This window comes from Sapajus apella, unplaced genomic scaffold (assembly GCF_009761245.1).
Source record: "Sapajus apella isolate SASKATOON/1434 unplaced genomic scaffold, GSC_monkey_1.0 scaffold4, whole genome shotgun sequence".
NCBI lineage: Eukaryota > Metazoa > Chordata > Mammalia > Primates > Cebidae > Sapajus > Sapajus apella.
The window spans coordinates 32,677,095-32,702,138 of record NW_022436944.1 but is presented as its reverse complement, the minus strand read 5'-3'; the positions used below and the strand labels follow the sequence as shown (position 1 = coordinate 32,702,138).

The 25,044-nt window shown below is 38.4% G+C and overlaps 1 protein-coding gene across 8 annotated transcripts in view; it reads right to left on the bottom strand.

Annotated features, from left to right (window-relative positions):
* TOPBP1 (DNA topoisomerase II binding protein 1) overlaps positions 1-25,044 on the bottom strand; it is a 153,593-nt gene that overhangs the window by 19,797 nt on the left and 108,752 nt on the right. For all 8 annotated transcript variants that reach the window (XM_032266254.1, XM_032266190.1, XM_032266200.1 and 5 more), the window contains 8 exons: positions 24,552-24,724; positions 18,704-18,915; positions 17,016-17,302; positions 7,659-7,832; positions 7,464-7,573; positions 3,734-3,857; positions 3,005-3,151; positions 2,783-2,885 (listed from right to left, as the gene is read on the bottom strand). In XM_032266254.1, the coding sequence (XP_032122145.1) occupies positions 2,783-2,885; positions 3,005-3,151; positions 3,734-3,857; positions 7,464-7,573; positions 7,659-7,832; positions 17,016-17,302; positions 18,704-18,915; positions 24,552-24,724 (1,330 nt within the window). The remainder of the gene's footprint in view (positions 1-2,782; positions 2,886-3,004; positions 3,152-3,733; positions 3,858-7,463; positions 7,574-7,658; positions 7,833-17,015; positions 17,303-18,703; positions 18,916-24,551; positions 24,725-25,044) is intronic.

Here is a 25,044-nt window from a genome sequence, read left to right as displayed (position 1 = left end):
AGCATCCCTTACCACAAGCACTGTACATGTAATAACTAGGAAGCCCTTCAAAGACTTTTTTACAAAGATATCAGCTCATTGCAAACTCCGCCTCCTGAGTTCAAGCAATTCTCCCTGCCTCGGCCTCTCAAGTAGCTGGGATCACAGGTGCCTGCCAACATGCCCAGCTAATGTTTGCATTTTGTAGTAGAGATGGCGTTTCGCCCTGTTGGCCAGCCTGGTCTTGAACTCCTGACCTCAGGTGATCTGCCCACCTGGATCACAGTGGTAGGATTACAGGTATGAGCCACCATGCCCAGCCCCCTTCAAAGACATTTCATCAAGACCTGTAGTGTTTACTCTTCTGTAAAGCTCCCTGCCTGCTTCTGACTCTCACGGTATGTACTGTACTCTGAGATGCACTACAGTCATTGGTGTAGGTGACTGATTTTTCCCAAAGATTCTTTTTATTTTTTAGAGACAGGGTCTTGCTCTGTGGCCCAGGCTGGACTGCAGTGGTATGATCACAGCTCATTATAACCACCTGGGCTCAAATGAGGTTGATCCTCCAACCTCAGCCTCCTGAGTGCTGGCACTAAGGTCCACACCACTATGCCTGGCTAACTTAATTTTTTTGTAGAGACGAGGTCTCACTTATATTGCCCAGGCTGGTCTGGAACTCCTAGCATCAAGTGATCCTCTTGCCTTGGCCTCCCAAAACTCTGGGATTATAGTGTGGCCCATCATGCCCAGACTCCCTAACAGGTCTTGAAAACACAGACCACAACATACAGCCAGCCCTCCACATCCACTGGTTCTGCATGCATGGATTCAACCAAGTATGGATCAGAAATATTTTAAAAACATAAAAATGAAAAATAACAATACCACAAAAAAGTACCTGTAAAAAAATAAAACAACTATTTATAAAACATTTACAGTATATTAGGTATTATAAGTAATCTAGAGATGATTTAAAATATACAGGAGGATGTGCATTGGTTAAATTCAAATCCTATGCATTTTATACATAAGAGACTTAAGCATCTGTGGATTCTGGTACCCGAGGTAAGTCCTTGGAACCAATACCCCAGGGATAACCATGGGACAAGACAACTGGATTTACCTTCAGTTTCTTTAACGCCTAAACTCTGGAGTAGGTATTAAATACTTTTGGAATGAACAGAGTGAGACTAACCAAATACGTAAGTCATAGGGAAAGCTTTAGTAGGTTAGGATAAGTAAGGAAAATAGAACATGATAATCTGTTAAAAAGACATCCATATATAAGGAGCAAGGAAGTAGAAATAACCTAAATGCCTATTAAGAATGGATGCCTAAACAAAGTGGAGCCATTCATCATAAATACAATATAGTTGCCCAAAAAGAAAGAAAAGAAAGGAAGAAAGGGATAGGAAGAGAAAATGTGGAAAAGGAAGAAAGGAAGGAAAGGGAGGGAAAGAAAAAAGAAAAGAAAAAAGACTAAAGATGGTCCTAGTTATCCATTGACATAAAACCCTCCCCAAGGTAACAAAAAGATCAGTGTTTGAAACAGCATGTATAGTAGTACACCATTTATGTTTTTTTTTTAAATGGAAGAAAAAAAAATTTATGGCTGTATATGCACGAAACAGCTCTAGAAGGATACATAAGAAACTAATCATATTGGGGGACTGGGAACAATGGTGGAAGAAACTCTTCATATGTCTTTTAGTATCTTTAAAACTATATGAATATGTTAAAATATATTGTATGTATAAGAACACTTTTTGAAAATCACTCAAAAGAACTGAACCAAAGACCAGATTTAAAATTTCCATTGAAGGCAGGTGAATTTCCATTCACCTGCCTTCAATGGAATAGGGCTGTATCACACTAATTCCATAAAAATCTAGTTTCAGGCCAGGCACAGTGGCTCACACCTGTAATCCTAGAACTTTGGGAGGCCAAGGCAGGCAGATCACCTGAGGTCAGGAGTTCAAGACCAGCCTGATCAACATGGTGAAACTCCGTCTCTACTAAAAATACAAAATTAGCCACGTGTGGTGGTACATGCCTGTAATCCCAGCTACTCAGGAGGCTGAGGCAGGAGAGTTGCTTGAAGCCAGGAGGCAGAAGTTGCAATGAGCCAAGGTACCATCGTACTCCAGCCTGGACAACAAGAGCTAAGATCGCACCATTGCACTCCAGCCTGGCAACAAGAGCTGAGATCACACCACTGCACTCCAGCCTGGGCAACAAGAGTGAAACTCTGTCTCAAAAAAAAAAAAAATCTAGTTTCATAAATTTCGTAAGCTTTACACTTAAACTACACAAAACTTTGCAAATTATCACTTAATGATCAGCATGGGACCACTATCAATCCTCTAATGTACGCTTTGCTTGTATTTAGCAATATAAAAATAATTTTATTTTTAAATCTGATATAAAGGAAGCATTCTGTATGAAAGAAAGACATACATTTGTAAACAAATTTAGTAATTTAAAAGTATTTTACAGCTGGGTACAGTGGCTCACGAGGTAAGAGGATCCTTTGAGCCCAGGAGTTTCCGACCAGTGTGGGCAAGATGATGAGACCTCATCTCTACAAAAAATTAAAACATCTGCCAGACATGGTGGCATGCACCTGTGGTCCCAACTATTTGTGAGGCGAAGGTGGGAGGACTGTCTGAACCCAGGAGGCTGAGGCTTCAGTGAGCCATGATTATGCCACTGCAATATAGCCTGGCAACAAAGTGAGACCCTGTCTCAAAAAAAAAAAAAAAAAAATTGTTTCAATTTAAAAATAAATAAAATATTTTACCTCCTTTAGAGTCATTCCTTCCATTTTCATTTGATGGTGCTGATTCTTTATTATTGGTGGCCATATTGTCTACATCATTTTCTTCTAAAATCAAATGATCTGGCTATTGAAAAAGAAAAATTATAATTTCTCAAAACAAGCTACTGGTTTCATAGTAATATACGATTATACGATTATACCTGTAGCTTAAGAGGGGGTAAATGTATCATCCATATCGCCTACCTCATCATTCTTTGTTGCAGACACAGCTGAGAGTAGTCGACTATTACAGAGTCGGCCATCTTGCACTGCACTGATATCCAAGCTCATTTTGGGATTATAAGTATGTGGATAAAGAGATTCAGGAAGATGTTTATTCTCTTGGGCACACTGCAATACAATGGTGTGCTTTAAGAAAGGACTGACAAAATCTTAATGAATAGAGGATGTTAAGTAAGATAACGACAAGCAATACATTATAATGTAAAATGGCAAAAAGTTCACAAAATTAGTTTTAGAAAGTAGTTACACTGAAAAATTTGCATCATACAAATGACAAATTGTCCTCACTTTTCCAATGTCATATCCACTGAAGTATAAAATCTGAAACCATTCCTGTGCTTTTGCAAAGGTATCAATTACCCTCCAAAGGATACCCAGAAAAAAAGGAATACAGACCTAAACTCTATTGATACGTTAAATTTTCCCCAAATAATTGTAAACTTTCCATTCATATCACATTTTTAATTAGTAAAAGGTAATGGAGAATTAGTCTCCATTAGAGATTGGTTAAGTATTTAAGGACTAGAAATCTTAAGTTTTTGATGCCAAAGAACTGAAATGTGTACAGTTAACCAAGATTATTAAACTGGCTTTTAGTTCCACTGAGAGAGAAAACTCTGAGTTAGTGCTCTGAAATAATGTTTGTATACATATTCAATTAACAGAGAGGGGACAAAAAGCATTGCTTACATCTAAAAGCCAGTGCTCAGAAACGATGTGTACTCCTCTTTCTTTTACAGATTTATATTCCCGATTTGTGTCATTTGGCCGCCCTTGATAGATGAAATGAGTCACTGTTTCATCAAAACTCCACCTGAAATAACCAGTACAAGAAAACGAATAACAGAAACATCCACATTAGTTTAAGAGGATTCTTATTTACTATGAACAGAACAGAATATTCTGACCTTCCCAAAACTTTCAAACTAGAGTAAACAAGACCATTAAAATGACAGGCTCAAGCCAAGTGACACATCCCTATAGTCCCAGCTACTCAGGAGGCTGAGGCAGGAGGATCACCTGAGGCCAGGAATTGGGGGCTATGGTGCACACCTGTGAACAGACACTGTATTCCAGTCCAGGCAGCACAGCAAGACTCCGTCTCAAGAAAAAAAATAGTTAAAAAATAATGACAGGCTCTATCTTTTTGGACAAATTTTATGTATATCCCTGTAGATACAGAGAGAGGTTTGGAAGAATATGCTTTAAAATATTACTTTCTTCTTTACGCTTTTCTGAATTGTTTCTATTTTCTTTTATAATGAGTATCACTTTTACAGTAATTGTAAAAATATTTTAAATTAATAAATCACAAAGCATCCAATTTGCCCTCCAGTTGTTGGCAGTCACTATTCATTGTATGCCCCAAAAGACTATATATATATTTTATAAATCATTAACTCATCCATTCCTCACAACAATCCTAACAGTGGTATTATTACATTTACCTTACAGATAAAAGAACTAAAGGATATGGTTCAGTACTGTGTTCAAAGACAGTCAATGAGTAAATGATAGAGATAAGTTTGATTTCAAAAGCCATGCTCACGCTATGATCTCCCAATATTCTCTCTCTCTTTTTTTTTGGAGACAGAGTCTTGCTCTGTCGCCCAGGCTGGAGGGCAATGGCATAATCTTGGCTAACTGTAACCTCCACTTTCTGGGGTCATGCAAGTCTCCTGTCTCAGCCTCCCGAGTAGCTGGGATCACAGGTGTGTGCCACTGCACCCCGATAATTTTTTTTTTTTTTTTTTTGAGATGGAGTCTCATTCTGTCACCAGCCTGGAGTGCAGTGGCACAATCCTGGATCACTGCAACCTCCGCCTCCCAGGTTCAAGCAGTTCTGCCTCCCGAGTAGCTGGGACTACATGAGTGCATCACCATGCCCAGCTAATTTTTGTATTTTCAGTAGACAGGGTTTCACCATATTGGCCAGGCTGGTCTTGAACTCCTGACTTCAAGTGATCCACCCGCCTTGGCCTCCCAAAGTGCTGGCATTACAGGCGTGCGCCACCATGCCTGGCCCCTATTCAATATTCTTTTGACCTGAGAAAGATCAAGTAAAAATCAAAGGGTAAGTGAAAAATATATTTCTAAATACAATCACCAAAATAAACAGAATTTTATCCTTATGCATACTTAATGTTTTCCATTTTCTAAGTAAGGAATATCTCTAAACTTTTTAAATAGACAATTCAGAAGTACTATTGCCTCCTAAATTATATGTAAAAGTCTCTCTTTCTTACTGACTATGTATCCTCAAACACAATATTAAAAATACACCATGCCTAGTTTGTTAGTCCTCCGAATAACTGTCTCCCTTCCTGCTGTAGTGGTATATTATCAAGATAATTCAGAAGAAAAGAAGAGTATTTTTGCCTGAATCAATTTGGTTTACTATTCAACTCCACTATGACAATATGGAAACCATGAGTTTCAGTCTTCAGAGGCCATTCAGAAACCACTGTCAGTATTTGTAGATCATTTACATCAGGGTCTGGCAAATTTTTTTTAAAAGGCAGATGGTAAATATTTTAGGCTTTGCAGGCCAAACAATCTCTGTCGCAATTGCTCAACTCTTGCCTTGCATGTGAAAGCAGCCATAGGCAATTTGTAAGTGAAACGGCATTGCTGTATTCCAATAAAGCTTTACTTACAAAAACAGATGAACCAGCCTATCCACCCTTGGTCTAGATCAGTAGTTTCAGCAAAAGCGTTACTTCAGGAGTTATTTTGGACATTTGTGAGGGTGATTTTGGTTATTACAATGTGTGTCTGTATGTTGGAGGGTGCTATTAGCATGTAGTGGGTAAGGTACAGGATGCTGGAAATTCTGGGGAACAGTCATACATATAATAATCTCATATCTTGCATGATAGTCTAATGTCTCGACAAATTCACGTATATAAAAAAAAGTTGTTTATAATGAGTCTACAGCCTGTTCAACATATAAACACAAGTTATTTTTTGCAGTTTTAATACACACTAATATACTAAAAATGCAACTACTGTATGAACTGATGGAAGACCACTGCTACTCATGGTATCTGAGCCCCCAGATTGGTCTCAGCCTTGGAACTGTTGGATTTGTGCTGACTTTACATGGGTATACAAACATATTAATATTCCATTGTTTTCTAGTGTAGTCAGGCTCAAGCATTACATATTGAAAATATATCTTTTCTATATTATGCACCTTCTATTTCTTCTATGTATCACAGAGTGCTATACTGCCTACTATTTTTTTAAGTTATAAAAGTAGGTAGGTTACATTTATAAATTTCATTTTAGTAGAGGGAATGTTACACAAATATTTATAATGAAGATGCTGCATCTGATGTGTTGTGAAGATCTGGCCTACATGTTTAACCTTCTGAAGGCAGAAGACAGTATCAAATGATCTCTTTGGGACAGTCTGCTCCTAGATTACGGAAGGGGATATTTGGAACAACTTCACTTGAGAACTGCTTACGTATGAATAAATAAATATCATAACCTCTGCATATTAAAAGGCTCTTCCCTTTTGTCAATAAATTCTGCTAAGGAATTTCAGTAATAAATTCTATTTTTTATACTGAGAGGACTGGCATCTTAAATTGCATAAAAACATAAATCCTATATGTTCCTTTGTAAGTCTTATGTCTACATCAAAACAGAATATCCAAGGAAACATTCAATTTTGCTGAAAAAAAAAAAAAAAAAAAATACACACACACACAACCCTTCAATTTTGCTGAAAACACCCCCCCCGCGCTTGTAGGGCTGCTGTGAGAATGAAACGAGATAGCGCTCAGCAACTGGCCATAGGTAACACAAAAGTAATTACAGGCAAGAGACTCTCAATCCCAGATACTGACGCCATTTGTGCTAGAAACTGTCTTCTGCTTAGGTTGTTAGATTGAGTGAAGAAAAATCTGATTAAGTCTCCAGTCTTTAAAAAAAAAAAAAAGATTTTAATTAAAACATGCTCAAAAAAGATTATCTTAATAAAGGAGGGCTGCCAGAGTACTTAGTACTACTCACAGAGGACTCTAATCTGAAAAACCGCTAAGGTAAAAACAAACAATCTCAGATCCAGATGTATTAGTATTAATAGACTATAAACTCCCTGAACACAGGGATTCTTTTAGACTACACTGATCACTCATGGATCCCAAGTTTCTAGAATAGTTAGTGGCACAAAATAGGCTCTCCAATATTTGTTGTGCACACCCTAAAAAATATACATATAAGAATGACTTGATATGTGAGAGGCTATTTTCAAAGGATGTGGTAAATTAAAAATCAACTGGAGAGATTTTATAGATAAAGACACATGAAACAACAAAATAAATGTTTCCCTGTAGATGCTCAAAATAGCTTTAGGTTTCCTTATAAATTTCAGTCACATCATCATGAAACAGAAAGGTGTGCCAACTACCTGTAATCTGCTCCTAGAGAGGCTGCAATCCCATTTAGTTCACTCTGCTTCTTACTGAGTTTTTTACTAACACACACGACTACTTTGTGAAGTGGCTTTGGGGCTTCTTCCTGTCCATGGAAAATAAAGGAAACAGATCAGCCATTATTTGAAATGTTATTTAAAACTTCCTTTTAATAAGAGAACTAATCCTACCTTCTCTGACTGGGCATCTTTCAGTTGGGGGCTGGCAGAAAGAGCGACAGCATCTCGAGAGCTATTTGCCAAAGCAAGTTTCAAGTTTCTGACAATGACTTCTGAGAGTGGTGTACTCAGTTTCCTTTTCTGTTGGCTAGGACGTCCTGGAGTTTGCAAGGCTGCAAGTGCATCCTATACATACGAAGGAGAGGGAGAGGGAAAAAAGAAGAGAGAGAGAAGCAAGATGGGTTAATAGGACAGGAAAAAAGAAAAACGATGAGGGAGGGATAAAGGGAGAGAAGGGGAGAATCCTTGTTATTTATTTATTATTATTTTTTGAGATGGAAAAATCTCAGCTCACTACTCTGACTCCCAGGTTCAAGCAATTCTCCTGCCTCAGACTCCTGAGTAGCTGGGATTACAGGCAGGCACCACCATGCCCAGCTAATTTTTTTATTTTTAGTAGACACGGGGTTTCACATTGGCCAGGCTGGTCTTGATCTCCTGACCTCATGATCCACCTGCCCCGGCCTCCTAAAGTGCTGGGATTGCAGGCGTGCATGAGTCACCGCGCCTAGCCAAAGGGAGAATCCTTAAATTAATGGATTACAGTTTAATCTCCTCTAGTTTTCCTCCAAACAATAAAAAGAATAAACTATAATCAAATCTATATGCTGTGAAGAACAAAAATTCCATACTGTCCAGCAAATTGGTTCAAAGAGACTAACAAGCTTACATTTTCAGCAGGGCTTGCCTCTTACCTGAACCTTAGAGTTGAACTTGCAAAACAAACAAAGAACAAAACCCAGAAGGAAACAAATAAGCAAGGATGGATATAATCAAGAAATGAATTATAAGAAAGTTTAGAAAGTCAGAATGAGCTGAGAATTATGAAAAAAATCTTCAAAAGTACAAAATATATTCCTGTTCTAAAGCCACCCAGATCCCTCCTGAAAGGCAGCTACTGTTGTCCAAATGGCTTGCTCATTCTCTGTTGCATGTGCATAGTATTCCATGCATCAAAATGTATTTAACCTGTGTAAACGGATAAGTTTTAGGTTAACGATCTTTTGCTAGTATAATGATGCAATGAATAACATTGTACACACACCATTTTGCACATCCAAGAGTAAAGGAAACCTTCTAAGCAAAATGTATCTACCAGCCCAGTGCAGTGGCTCCTGTCAGTAATCTCAGCTACTTCAGAGAAGTTGAAGCAGGAAGATGCATCAAGGCCAGGAGTTTGAGACCAGTCTGGGAAACACCATGAGACACCATTTCTTTAAAAAAAAAAAAAACCAAAGCCAACGTGTATCTACCAATGCTGACATTTTCACGAACAAAGTATGAGAGTGTATATTTTCTAAACATGCTTGATATCGCAGTAATCAGATTTTTCTTTTTTGACAATCTGATAAGACTAAAAATTGTATATGTATGCTTTAATTTTCTACTCTTTTATACTGAATGAGGTTAAGTATCTTTATATATGTTTACTTAAATCTAATTTTTTGTGACAACTATCTGTTCCCATCCTTTGCCCATTTTTCCACTGGGTTGTTAGCTTTTTTAAATATATTCACTTGTATGAATATGTTTTTATATTCATTTGTATGAATTTATATGTGCATGTATCAACTGTGATATAATATCCACATATTTTTAATTTTCCATTTATCATTTGTCAAATTTTTGCCATGGAGCTTTTTTTTTTTTTTTTTTTTTTTTTTAAAAGAGATGGCATGCTTTGTCACCCAGGCTAGAGTGCAGTGGCATGATCATAGGTCACTTCTAACTCCTGGGTTCAAGGGATCCTCTCACCTCAGCCTCCCAGGTAGCTGAGACTCCAGATGCACAACACTGTGCTCAGCTAATTTTAAGTTTTTTCATAGAGACAGGGTCTTGCTGTCTTTCCCAGGCTGGTCTCAAACTCCTGGGCTCAAGCAATCCTCTCACCTTGGTCTCCCAAAGTGCTGGGATTACAGGTGTGAGCCAGTGTGCCTGACTGGAGAATTTTTTTTGTTTTGTTTTGGTTTTTGAGAAAGGGTCTTGCTCTGTTGCCCAGGCTGGAGTACGGTGGCTTGATCTTGGCCTCTGCCTCCAGGGCTCAAGTGATCCTTCCACGTCAGCTGGGACTACAGGTGTGTGCCACCACACCCAGTTAGAGAATTTTTAATGCTGTCAAATTCATAAGAATCTTCTATTTCTTTTGGAGTGTACATTATAGTTAGACTTTCCCCACACTAAGATTATTTTAAAAACAAACTTATGATATGTTTTGGAATTTTTATGGCTTCATTTCTTATATTTAAAGATCTGATCATCTAGGCTGGGTGTGGTGGTTCATGCTTATTACTCCCAACACTTTGGGATGCCAAGGCAGGAGAACTGCTTGAGCCCAGGAGTTCTAGACCAGCCTGAGCAACATGGTGAGACTCTACCTCTCCAAAAAAATACAATTAGCTGGGCACCGTGCCATGTACCTGTAGTCTGAGTTACTCAGGAGGCTGAGATGGGAGGGCTGCTTGAGCTTAGGAGGTCGAAGCTACAGTGAGCCATGATGATGCCACTGAACTCCAGCCTAAGTGATAAAGTGAGAGCCCATCTCAAAAAAAACCCAAAACGTTGATCTAAAAAGTTTTGTGATGTAAAGTGTGAACTTTAATTACAACGTATTCTCAGGTGTCTACCTAGCTTTCTGATTTAATGCTTTTATTACATAATAATTTCCCCTATTTATGGAGTACAATCTTGTACACTGAATTGATTATTCACGTGACACCACACTGCTTTAATTACTGCAACTTGATATAGGAGGTTTTAATAAATGGTAGGGCTACTGCCTACCTGCAATTATTCTTTTCAGGCTTTTAAAATACTGTTTCTGCTTGCATTTTTTTTTCTAGGATCTACATTACCTTTTGATATAGTTTGGATTTGTGTCCCTACCCAAATCTCATGTTGAACTGTAATCCCCAATGATGGAGGAGGAGCCTGGTGGCAGGTGACTGGATTATGGGGCAGATTTCCCCCTTGCTATTCTTGTGATAATGAGTTCTCACAATATCTGGTTTGTTTTGAGATGGAGTCCCACTCTGTCGCCCAGGCTGGAGTGCAGTGGCTTGATCTTGGTTCAATGCAACCTCTGCCTCCTAGGTTCAAGCGATTCTCCTGCAGCAGCCTCTTGAGTAGCTGAGTTTACAGGCATGAGCTATCATGTCTGGCTCATTTTTATACTTCTGTAGAAGATGGGGTTTCACCATGTTGGCCAGGCTGGTCTTGAACTCCTGACCCTGACCTCAGGTAATCCACCAGCCTCGGCCTCAAAAAGTACTGGGATTACAGGCATGAGCCACCGCACCTGACCAATATCTGGTTGTTTAAAAGTGTGTGGCATCTCCGCCTGCTATTTTTTTCTCCTTCTCCATCCATGTAACACTTGCCTACTTTCCCTTCACTTTCCACTATAATTGTAAGTTTCCTGAGGCCTCCCAGCAGTGCTTCCTGTATAGCCTGTGGAACTGTGAGATAATTAAACCTCTTTTCTTTATAGAGTTGGGCATGGGAGCTCACACCTGTAATCCTAGCTCTTTGGGAGGCTAAGGAGCGTGGATCACTTGAGGTCAGAAGTTTCAGACCAGCCTGATCAACACAGTGAAACCCCGTGTCTAATTAAAAATACAAAAATTAGCCAAGTGTGGTGGTGGGCGCCTGTAATCCCAGCTACTCAGGAGGCTGAGGCAGGAGAATTGCTTGAGCCCAGGGAGCGGAGGGTTGCAGTCAGCTGAGATCACGCAACTGCACTCCAGCCTGGGTGACAGAGCAAGACTCTGGCTCAAAATAAAAAATAAATTACTCAGTCTCAGGTACTTCTTTATGGCAATGTGCAAACAGATTAATATATCTTTATAGCTTATGACAGTTAAATCTATTTTGTAAGAACATGGTTAAGTCTTTCTATATGCTAAAATTTTATTTTTTGTTTTATTATTTTTCTTTTTTCTTCTATTTACTCATCTGATATGCTAAAATTTAATTCTTAAAATTTCTTCAAAGCATTTCAGAGGATTCCTTATACAAAAATCAGAAGCTCCCATAGCACATCTATCTGCCTTCAGCACACGTGCCACTAGTACTTTCCTCTATTTAAGAAATAGATCCCAATGCCTCTCACAAACTCAAGCCTCCAGCAAGTCTTCCTTCTCTCATCTGCATCATCAACTGGCTCTCTACTGGGCCAGTTACACTGGTATATCGTTATTTCTTCTTCTTTTTTTGAGACAGGGTCTCAGTTTGTCACCAAGGCTGGAGTGCAGTGGCATGATCATGGCCCACTGCATCCTCTATTTTCTAGGCTCAAGCAATCCTTCTGCCTCCACCCGACTACAGGTGTGTACCACCATGTCCAGCTAATTTTTGTATATTTTGTAGAGACAGGGTCTTGCCATGTTGCCTAGGTTTGTCTTGAACTCTTGGACTCAAGTGATCCTCCCATCTTGGGCTCTCAAAGTTCTGGGATTATAGGTGTGAGCCACTGTGCCTAGCTATTTCTTCTATCTTAAAAAGAAAACAACTTTCTTTTGACCCTACTTTGCCCAATAACTACAACTCCATTTCTTGGCTCCTTTTCATGGCAAGACTCCTTCAAAATTGTTGTTTACACTCAATGTCTCCCATTCTTCTCATTTCTTTATGAACCCATACTAGCTTCCACCTGCACCATGCCACCAAAACCCTTATTGTTATGATGACACCATTGACCTCCATAATGCTAAATCCACTGGCCCAATCTTCTGTTCTCACTTTTCTTTATCTTTCAGCAGTACTGGACACAGTTAACCCCTCCTCCTTCTTTGAAATTCTTGGCTTCTAAAATAATCTCTGGGCTTTCTTCCTCTCTTATAGCTCCTTCTCAGTCTCTTTTGCTGGTTTCTCCTCTAAAGGTGAGCATCTCAAGGTGTTCCTTAGAGTTCTTTTCTTGGGCTGGGTGTGGTGGCTCACTCCTATAATTCCAACACTTTGGGAGGCCAAGGCAGGGGAATTAATTGAGTGCAGGAGTTTAAGGCCAGCCTGGGCAATGAGGTGAGATTCCCATATCTACAAAAAATTTAAAAAAATTAGCCAGATATGGTGACATGCACCTGAAATCCTAGCTGCTTGGGAGGCAGAGGTGGGAATATTGCTTGAGTCCAGAGGTCAAGGCTGTAGTGGGCTGTGATCATGTCACTATACCCCAGCCTGGATGACACAGCAAGATCTTATTTATAAAACAAAAAACAAAAAAACTCTTTTCTTTCTTTGCCTTCTCCTACTTTCTTGGTATCTATTCTAAAATGTCTTTAATCATTACTTACAAACTCAAAACCCCAAATTTTTATCTCTAATCCAGACCATTCCTCAAAGTTTCAAGTTTATTTGCAACTGCTTATTTAACAACTACTTGGATATCTAACAGGCATCTCGAACTTAATGTGTCCAACCTGTGAACTCTTGATCTTTAGCCTCCAATCCCCAACCTGTTCTGTTCAACTCAGTTGACTGGCAGCTCCATTCTTCTAATCTCTCAGATCAAAAATTTGAAAAGAATCGAATTTTAAAACCTAACATGTATTGTGGAAAACTGATTTCAAATGATTGACAATTCTTAACATCTAGACATCCTCATAAAACTATGAGTTCAAAGATAAAAATAAAAGGCCAGGCTCCCAGCACTTTGGAAGGCTGAGGCGGCAGATCACTTGACGTCAGGAGTTTGAGATCAGCCTGGACAACATGGCAAAGTCTCATCTCTACTAAAAATAGAAAAAATTAGCTGGGCGTGGGGGCAGGCACCTTTAATCCCAGCTACTCAGGAGGCTGAGGCAGGAGAATAGTTTGAACCTGGGAGGCAGAGGTTGCAGTGAGTTGAGATTGTACCATTACACTCCAGCTTGGACAACAGTGCGAGACTATGTCTTAAAAAAAAAAAAAGTACATCCAAACAATTTGTAGAAGAAGCAAGGCCACGGTAAAAGTTATGAACATGCAGAACTCAAGGAATACTGTACACATGTGTACACACAGCTTCCTGAGGATTCTACTAGAGGAGGAACTTCATCCTACCAAAAGTGACAGGAAAGCTTCAAAAAGAAGAGTACGTATTTCATATATTTGATTGTAGGGTCAAGACAAAAATGAGGCTGAGGTCTGTGGGTTGAAAAAACACATTTTCCCTCCTGACAAAGCAAAAAATATGCAATGAAAAATAGAAGAGAGAAAAAGAGTAAACAGAATAAGATCTGCTACAAAGGCAATTAGTGAGAGTTAAAAACATAATTTAAGACTGACAAATAATAAAGAATATTATTTAAGTAAGATGAGGTATGCATCATCATGCCCAGCTAATTTTTCCAACTTTTTATAGATGGTGGGGGGTGTCTCACCATGTTGCCCAGTCTGGTGTCCAACTCCTTGCCTCAAGGGATCCACCTCAGCCTCATAAAGTGCTGGAATAACAGGCATGAGCCACTATGTCCAGCCATCCTTGTACTTATTTCTTTTTGAGACAGGGTCTTGCTCTGTCACTCAAGCTGGAGTGCAGTGGTAGGATGACAGCTCACTATAGCCTCAAACTCCTGGGCTCAAGCCATCTTGCCGCCTCAGTCTTCTGAGTACCTAGGACTACAGGTGCACCAAGCCCAGATAATTAAAAAAAATTTTTGGTAGAGATGGGGTCTCACTATTTTGCCTAGGCTGGTCCAGAACTCCTGGTCTCAAGTGATGCTCCCACCTCAGCCTCCCAAAGTGCTGGGATTACAGGTGTGAGCCACCATGCCCAACACCTTGTACCATTTTTATTTTGCAACTTTTTCTAAGTTAGAAATTATTTTGAAGTACAAAGTGAAATAGTAACAAGTATCAGCAAAGATGAGGAACACTGGGTACACTCAACACACTACTGGTGGAAGCATAAACTGGTACAACCACTTGAGCAAAAAATTTGTCATTTTCTACTGAAGCTGAAATATAACCAAACAATTTCACTTCTAGGTATATATCACATAGTAACACACGCACACACATAGATTCCAAGAGACATACACAAGAATGTTCACAGTAAAATTATTTTGTAAGAGCAAAAAACTAGTAACCAACTAAATGACCATCTATTGACGGCAGTGCTAGTACACTGGAATGTAAATTCTGTATATCCATACAAAGGAATAAATAAATGAACTATATTTGTATGCAGTAAAACAGACAAATCTAAATAAGGGTTAAAGAAGAATAAAAAAACAGACTCAAAAGAATACATGCTATGATTCCACATATTTCAAAGTCAAAAACAAGCATAACAAAACTACAGTGTTAGAAGTCAGGAGTACACTTTAGGGAGAAAGCAGTAATGGAGCCCCAAGGAACGGTTTCCAGTACTGACCATGGTCTTTATCTGAATGTGTATAGTGGCTTCCCAATGATTAACCCTGATGTTTCATTAGCAGTGTAGTCGCTGTACTGTTCTGATGTATACTAATTAAAAATTAAGTTTAAATAAGAGGTGAGTGTTTTTTGGGGGTGGAGGGAGGGCAAGGCCTAATAGATGGTCAATTTTGTGATAATTCCATGGGCCTTTCATGTTTTGAGTAAAGAATTCAACATATCAATTTGAAGAACCACTGATTATAAGATGAAGCATCATTTATATGCCATCAAACAAGAAAGAAAAAAGAGAAAAAACACTGCTCAATAAACTATGACTCTGAACAACAAAATATTTAAATTTGTTTTTTGCACTGAGGCTATTCGGAACTATAAGCTTTCCCCTACAAAACTTTTATTGCAAGGTATCTACAAAAGAATGGTCTCAATGACTGAAAATATTTCTACTATTTTCTTCCCTACCAATATTATTACATTTGCTCTTCAGAGAGTCTGTGAGTTATGAGACTTTAGAGATCATCTGGATTTTATCAATGAGAATATAAAGCCCAGAGGCTGACTTGCTTTTAAAAGGCAGCAGGAGGCAAAACAAAAGGTTTGATCCGATACCTCACAGTTCCCAAGACTGATTTTCCTCTATTTCTTAAGGGATATGGACCAGGTATTAATCACAGTACAAAATGTTAACTCAGAAGAGATTTCATGTGAAAATGTAGGATTTTGAGTTTGTTATAACAGTAAAGACGGATTTTTTTTCATGTGGGTCACTGGAATTCTGACCAAAAATAAAGACATAAATTAGCATGGGGAAAATTATCTTGGATATCAATTAATACTTATTTTCTGAATATGAATAATCTGTAAACTTTTTAATAAGTCTGCTCCAAAACACACTAATAAAAATTATTAAAACGTTGCTTCTAAATACCCTACAAGCAAAAATATCAACAGATGAATGAGTACAATGATTCTGCAAAGGCTCATGGATAAAGAAATCATAGACAATGGTTTGAACAGCCACTTAAGAGGTCAAAAGCTACTAAGGAAACAGTGATGATGGCTCACACCTATAATCCCAGCACTATGGAAGACTAAGGCGGGTGGATCACCTAAGGTTGGGAGTTCAAGACCAGCCTGACCAACATGGAGAAACCCTGTCTCTACCAAAAAAATATAAAATTAGCCAGGTGTGGAGGCACATGCCTGTAATCCCAGCTACTTGGGAGGCTGAGGCAGGAGAATCACTTGAACCTGGGAGGCGGAGGTTGCAGTGAGCTAAGATCACGCCATTGCATTCTAGTCTGGGCAACAAGAGCGAAACTCCAACTCAAAAAAAAAAGTGATGAAAATCAGCTTTGGAAAATAAAAGAAAATCATTTGGAAGATTATCTTAGCCTCTGATTTGCAAATAAATTTTTCAGAAAGGGAGTTATACTATACTGCTCAGGGGATGAAACTAAAACACGGATTTAACTAATGTCTTTACAGGAAACAATTCAAGTAAGGTGGTAACACACATTTTCAGAAAGTAAATCATGGGTGTACTCTGAGAACCAATATATAAAGTAGCAGTGTGTTTACATTTTATAGTTTATAAAATACTTTCATCATTTGATCTTTAGAATCTATGAATTTTCAAAGCAAATATTACCTTCTTTGTATGAAACAACAAACTGAAGCTCAGTTACGTTAAATGACTGGCCTAGTCACACAGTTCAATATCAATCTAGTACTTGAACCTAGATGTCCTTATTTCACACCATATTTATCTATATCTGTTTCTGTAACCCTGGATGTATATTGGGACCCAAAACATTCAAACTCAGTAACATCAATCTACTTGCCAACATCTCTGGAAAACTGACTCCAACATTTTAGAGGTGATGCAGAATTTGGTGCTTTAACTTTATAAATGGTAAAACTATTAACTCTGGGACCACTGCCTATAAATCTTACCTTCACATCAAAGGAAGGCTTGAAGAGTTTGTCCTTGGAGAGAAATTTTGATGGTGTATCCAGGTGTAATGAGGGCTCCTTCTGAAGTGGATGTCCTACTGCTGGGGAGGCTGAAACCTGTCTGGCATGTTGTGAGACCACAGCACAGAAAGCTTTACTCTGAAAGCGGTTGATATCTAAAGGTGTAACGACGGTTTTTCTGTGAGTTTGCAAGTGTGTGCCAGGATGCTCTGCAGTATCTGGATTTAGATTGATTCCATTTGTTATTTCCATTTCTAAAGTTCGCTCTAGAGATTTAAAATGAAAAGAAACAAATATGAGCTACTAATGCCCACTTCTTTCCTATACATAAGAAGTAATGTTTTATATCTGTTTCCTTTCTTTTCTCTTTTTTAGATATTGGGTCTTACTTTGACTCTGACCCAGGCTGGAGTGCAGTGGTATGTTCACGGCTCACTGCAGCGTTGACCTCCTAGGCTCAAGCAATCCTCCCAACTCAGCCTCCCAAACAGCTGGGACTACAGGCACATACCACCACACTTGGCTAATTTTTTGTATTTTTCTGTTGCCCATGCTAGTCTCGAACTCCTGGGCTCAAGCAATCCACCCACCTTGGCAACCCTATCTAACTGTTAGTTTTCATGTCAATTCTCAGGTACACTTTAAGTCATAAAATCATATAGCTACTTTCCAAGAAACAAACCAGATTATGCATTAAATATATATTAGGTTAGACAAGCACATTAACTGAAAATAAATAAATAAAAATAGATTTCCTGTTTCATCTTGCTATGTCTCAATAAGCTTATTTGCCAAAAATTGTATCAGTGAATGTCTTCCTAGTCAATGACAGAGTAAAAAGAAAATCTGAATTACATATACTCAGAGTTAACTACAGTCAAATTTTGGAAAATCCTTAATCAAATTTCAATATGACCTAAACATCACCTAGCCTCAGTCGTAAAATTACATCTGTCTGGCAAAATAAGTAATGACCCTGAGAGGTATTCCCAAGTTGCTGATATGTCCCTAAAGTTTGCTCAGGGATGCCATTATCTTACAAGAGAGGGTACTGATTCTTCCACCCCTGCCTTCCATCTTTTTCCAACACTTGACAAAAAACTTATTAGATAACTACTCCATGCCATGTCTAGTGTGAGACATGGGAAATACAGAATTCACAAGACATGCATGTTCCCTGCCTTTCTAGAACCCGTAATTTAGCAGAAAGACACAAAATAAACCAGCGTTTTAACACTGAGGTAAGAGCTATAAAAGGATTGATACGAAGTGTCATGGTAAAACAAAACGTTACAGCAAGACAAAGGCCATACTTGGTGAGTCAAGAAAGGCTTTCCAAGGAAAGTGGTATCTTAGCTGAGAACTGAAAGATAAGAAGGAAGAGCAAGCAATTGCGAGGTCGTCCACAGGAAAGGTGCAGAAGCCCAAAGATGAAAGCACATTAATTACATAGTGGGTTACTGTGAGCCACAGAAGGAATCAATAGTAAATAGGAGCCAAGCATACATCTTTAGACTTCAAACACTGAGACCCTCACTGCACCCAATGTGAAAAGTGAAAACCAATAACCTTTCCTAAAAACAAGCATTGGCACATTTATATCCCAGAAACCATCAAGTTGTAAATATATGTTAAAAAAAAAAAAAAAACAGAATAAAAGTATTAACCTTCTTTAGATGAATTTTCAATCAGAAAATGGCTTTCGTCTGCTCTCTTTCCCGTTCTAGCAGTCTCCAACAGCCAAGCTACAGTAACTGCAGGTAAATTCCACTTCTTTGCAGCTTCATATTTAGAGCCAACAGATTCTTTTAATATAAGATGAGTACTGGCAAGCATGCCTTTCTTTGCATTCGATTTGCGAACAAAGTATTCTTGAACACTGAAATTTATATTTAAAGAAGTGCAAATGGTCATGTATACAATTTAGTCCACAAACTAAGAACAACATTTCTAACACAACAGTGTGGTTAGAGATCATCTAAGTATAAGAAAGTATACACTGATTAAAAGCTGGTTTATTCTATGTGAAATTAAGCTAATCCCCTTACAAATGCTTACTCTAGGGTAAAAACGTATTGCTAGAACAAACTTTTTAAAAACATAATTAGACATGCAAAGAATAGACAGCAAAATTACCTCTTTTTTTGAGACACGGTCTTGCTATGCTGCCCAGGCTGGAGTGCAGTGGTATACTCACAGCTCACTGCAACCTCTGCCTTCTGGGCTCAAGCCATCCTCCCACCTCAGCCTCCCCAGTAGCTTGGACTACAGGTGTACACCACTACACCCAGCTAATTTTTCTATTTTTTATAGAGATGGGGTTTCACCATGTTGCCTAGCCTGGTCTTGAACTCCTGAGCTCAAGTGATCCTCCTGCCTCAGCCTCCTAAAGTTGGGATTACAGGCGTGAACCACCTTGCACAGCCAAAATTACCTCCTTAATTAGTTACTACCCACACACCTTGTCCTTTCTGGAAAAAATGACAGAAGCAAAGAGTAATTTTTAAAAATCTACCACAACTTCTCAAAGCATTTCTACATATTATCTCATTTGATCCTCTCAATATTTTAGACATGGGGAAAAATACAGAGAAATTAAGTGACTTACTCAAGATCATAGGATACTAAACACAGAGAATATGGGTTAGAAAAAAGAAGTCTACCACTTGAGATTGAACAGAATTCAGTGATTTCTTTTGACTTCTGGGTTTTACATTCTAGTCCCTGACTGTTCGGATTTTTAAATTTCCAATGTTTCCTAGCACTTTTTTTTCTATGTTATATGTTTATCCTACTACTTTTATAACTTCATTTTTTACATTTAACCCACTAATCCATTCAGTACTTATTTAGGTATGAGATATTCCTCCAACTTTAATGAATCCTTTTATTGAATAAGCCATATCTTCCTTAATAATCTGAAATGCCACTTTTATCATAAATTCCTTTTTGTATAGACCTACTACACTTGCTGACCATTAATTAAACTTTCTGCTACAGGCAACCACACTGTTATTTAGTGAAGTTTCACAAAACACATAGTTGTTTGTTTGTTTTCTGAGACAGGGTCTTGCTCTGTCCTCCAGGATAAAGTACAGTTGGTGCCATTGTGACCCACTGCAGCCTTGACCTCCCGGGCTCAAACAATCCTCCCACCTCAGCCTCCCAAATAACTGAGACTGCAGGTTCATACTACATAGCCTGGCTAATTTTTAAACTTTTGTAAAGACAGGGTCTCAGCATATTGCCCAGGCTGGTCTTGAAATTGGCCTCCTGCCACAGCCTCTCAAAGTGCTAGGATTACAGGTTAGAGCCACCGAAACTGGCCACGAAATATATTTTAATAACTGCTAGGGCTAGTCCCAATTATTCTATTTCAGAATTTGCATGACTTTCCTGCTGAGTACAGCTTTAGTTGTATCCAGTGGAGTCTGTTGTAATATTTGTTATTATCTTCCACAATTTCAGTTTTAAAAGAATATTGTTTCATGTAATTAAAATACAAAACAAAAAAAAAAAAAAAAAAGAAATATACAGCTTAATGAATTATTATAAGGTGAAACCCTTATGTCCACCACCCATGTCAGAAGACAGAATCTTGTTAGACCCCCAGAACCTCTCCAACATGCCATACCTTAATAGTATTATTATTAATAGTAGTAGCTTAATAGTAGCCCTCCCCGCTTAATAGTAGCCACTATTTGGGCTTTTTTTTTGGAAACAGGGTCTCACTTTGTTTGCCCTGGCTGTAGTATAGTTGTGTGATCATAGCTCACTGCAGCCCTGATCTCCTGGGCTCAAGCAGTCCTCCTGCCTCAGCGTCCCGAGTAGTTGGGACCATAGGCACATGCCAACATGCCTGGCTCATTTATTTTATTTTATTTTAAAAATAGAGATGAAGTCTTACTATGTTGTTCAGGCTGGTCTTGAACTCCTGAGCTCAAGCAATCCTTTGGCCTCCCAAAGTACTGGGATTACAGGCGTGAGCCACTGGGCCAGAACTATTTGGACATTTATGGTAATCAATTCTTTACTTTTCTTTAATCAAATAATGGCATCTTTAAAGACTACATTTAGGCTTTTGCTTTTCATGTCTTTTAGCTTATAGGTTCCTACCTTCTCTTCCACACCCTTAACATATATTCACTGAAGACACTGGATCATTTATACTGCAGTGTTATACCAGGGTTTTGCTGAGGGTATTATTGTGGTGCAGTTTAACGTGTTACTCTGCTGTTTGCATTTCCTATAAATTGGTAGTTGGGTCTAGAAGCATCATCAAATTGAGGTTTGATTATTTTGGCAAGACTAATTCAAGTGGTGGTATATTCTTCAAAAGAAGGTACATCTTGTTTTGTCCCTTTATTATGTGATTTAATTATTGATGTTCAATGCCTATATTATTTCATTCATTAGGGGTTACAATCGTAATCATTCCTTATTTATTTATTTGTTGAAACATCTTTATAAAGGGAAACTCTGCCTTACCAACTACCATGTTACCCTGATGAAAACTGCACAGGAAGTGCAAGGTTAAATACTTGATCTTTTCCCTTTGTCAGCTATAATGGATTGGTTCCCTAATATCTTTCAAAGATGACCAATTACCTTAGTTTATTTGGTGTCATTATGAAATCATGACTTAAAAACTATTTTATGTGTTTGAATCCACTGCAGTTATTATCTTTAATGATGCCTAAGTTTTCACCTTTGGCAGTGGAGGTACTTTTTTTTTTTTTTTTTTTTTTTTAAGGCTAGTCAAGTGAAGCAGTGGGTTTACAGAAGAAACAAAGACGTTTATAACTGGTTGTGATCAATTAGTTGTAAACATCCCTACACTCAGACCAGCCCAGTGGAGGTACTTCAGACACAATCCTCTCTAGTAGTCATTGATAATGTCCTTGCTATTTGGTCTAACAAAATATTCCAGACTTACTAGTACATTTTCTCCCTCGGATCTGAAATTAAGTATTTCTTCAAGCTTTAGTTTTAGTGAGAAATGGCACCAGGTTGTTTGTTACTATTGGATTGATAACTATTTCTTTCTTTCTTTGTTTCTTTTTTTGAGACAGAGTCTCACTTTGTTGCCCCGGCTGGAGTGCAGCGGCATGATCTCGGCTCACTGCAATTTCCGCCTCCTGGGTTCAAGTCTCAGCCTCCTGGGTAGCTGGGAATACAGGCTCACACCACTACACCTGGCTAATTTTTGTATGTTTCTTAGAGACAGGGTTTCACTATGTTGATCAGGGTTGTCTCGAACCCCTGACCTCGTGATTCGCCCACCTCGGCCTCCCAAAGTGCTGGAATTACTGGCATGAGCCACTACGCCCAGCCTTTGGGTTGATAACCATTTCTAACTTTGTATGGTTTTGATTTCCTCTTTAAACAGTTACTAAAAACTTAAAAATTTCCAATTGATAGAATTGTTCATTTTAGAGTTTTATTATTCATTTCCAGTTTTTTGTGCTGTGATGAGAGAATATGGTCTACAAACTTTTTACTTTAGGAATAGTACTAAGATTTTCTTTGTGGCCAATTTTTTTTTTTTTTTTTACAGGCAGCATTTATGAGTATCCACAGGCACTTGGAAAGGTATGCTCACCATTTCAGGGTAGATATGTAATTAAATATGCTATTTAAGTCTATATCCTTCCTTGTTTTCTCTCTTTTTCACCGGTCATACAGTAAAATATGGGAATTAAAGTCTCCTAGAAGTAATGTTTCTGTTGATTCCTATTTATATCTCTGTTGTTTTTGTTTTATGAACGCTGCTGCTATATTTGGTACATACATATTTTATCTTCAACGTTAACAGCACTCTTTATTTAGAGTGCTCTTCTTTTTCTAACTTAATGCCTTTTGATTTAAATTTAACTTGTGCGATAGTAAAACTGTACCCCCCTTTTCTTTTTGTTTACATTTACTTAGTACATATCTTTGCCCACCCTTTTTGTTTTTCTCAAAAGTTCTGAATCACTTTGCTCTAGGTATATCTTTTGTTTAAAAGTATAGTTGAGGCCAGGTGCGGTGGCTCACGCCTATAATTCCAGCACTTTGGGAAGATGAGGTGGGCGAATCACAAGGTCAGAAATTCAAGACCAGCTGGCCAGCATGGTGAAACCCTTTCTCTACTAAAAATACAAAAATTTTAGTATTTTTACCACCAGGCATGGTGGTGGCACCTGTAGTCCCAGCTACTTGGGAGACTGAGGCAGGAGAATTGCTTGAATGTGGGTTCAGGGCTTTCAGTGAGCCAAGATCATGCCATTGCACTCTAGCATGGGTGACAGAGTAAGACTCTGTCTCAAAAAACAAAAAGTATAGTTGTGTTTTATGATTTAATGCAAAAGTATTTTCCTCTTAGTATAAAAGTTTAGTTTACTTACATTTATTGATAAAATCATTTTCTACTTTTTTAAAATTTAGTTTTTATTTTTATTTATTTATTTTTTTTTAGACGGAGTTTCGCTCTTGTTACCCAGGCTGGAGTGCAATGGCGCGATCTCGGCTCACCGCAACCTCCGCCTCCTGGGTTCAGGCAATTCTCCTGCCTCAGCCTCCTGAGTAGCTGGGATTACAGGCACGCACCACCATGCCCAGCTAATTTTTTGTATTTTTAATAGAGACGGGGTTTCACCATGTTGACCAGGATGGTCTCGATCTCTTGACCTCGTGATCCACCCGCCTCGGCCTCCCAAAGTGCTGGGATTACAGGCTTGAGCCACCGCGCCCGGCTAGTTTTTATTTTTTTTAGAGGCAGGGTCTCATTCTGTTACCCAGGCTTGGGTGTGGTGACTCAATCATACCTCACTCTAGTCTCAAACTCCTGGACTCCAAGGATCCTATGGCTTCTGTCTCTCAGGCAGCTAGGACTACAGCTGTGTGCCACCATGCCCAACTAATTAATTTTTATTTTGTAGAGATGTGGTCTCACTATGGTACCCAGACTGGCCTTCAACTCCTGCCCTCAACCTATCCTTCTGCCTCAGCCTCCCGAAGTGCTAAGATTACAGGTGTAATCCACCACACCCGGCCTCTACTTTTTAAAACAGCCATCACATAATGTTCAATTAAGGGCTGGGCCAATATGAATTTTGGAAATAACTTTTAAATTCATTTTCTTTCTCCCAAAGTATTCATTACTCCCATTTAACATTTGCATTTCTGGCTGAAAACCAGAGAAATAATTACTATATACTGAAAAAAGAAGAAATCATCCATATGGCACACTGAAGGATGTAATGCTTAGATAAGAACTATTCAATAGTACCCCACAATTCAGTATTAAATATTCCCTTTCACAGTGGCAAAGCCATTATGCCTGTATTCTTAGGAGTCGGCCAGGCATCCAACTATAGTACTCTCCCTTCTGCCATGTTGAGCCATCACACAGATAAAGCACATAGCTTAATCCATAAATATAATAAAGGCACCCAATCAAATTCTAATTTGAATGCTCTCTAAGAAAACAAAAAGATATACCAGCACAGTGGATGCATTAAAAATATCACATACCTTGCTCCAAGGAGGTTTGCTAGGAATGTTAAAGACTCTTTTTCTGCTCCAGCACATTGGCTAAATGATATAACACAATCCTCTAAAGGAGTCATTCCTGTCATTACTGGGACTGGTGTGAAGAGAGGATTCGACTCTGGATCAAACAAAGTCTGATAGTCTAGGCAAGTAACCTTTTGAAAACAAGAGAAACAGTAAAGCCAACGTGAAATACGCAACCAGTCATTAACACTAATTCAGTTACAGGAGCAATACTTTAGTTTTGATAAGAAGAAATTTTACTTTAATATAAACTTGTATATGCTCATTCTCAATACATTTCATATCATAATGTTAAAATTTACATATACATACACACATACACATAAACTGACTATATTAGGCTATTAAAATAGTAATATCATTGGAGTTATTGAATGTTGCTTTAAATTTCATTCCTTCCAATGTATGTTTATACATATATATGTATATATATGTATATATATATATATAT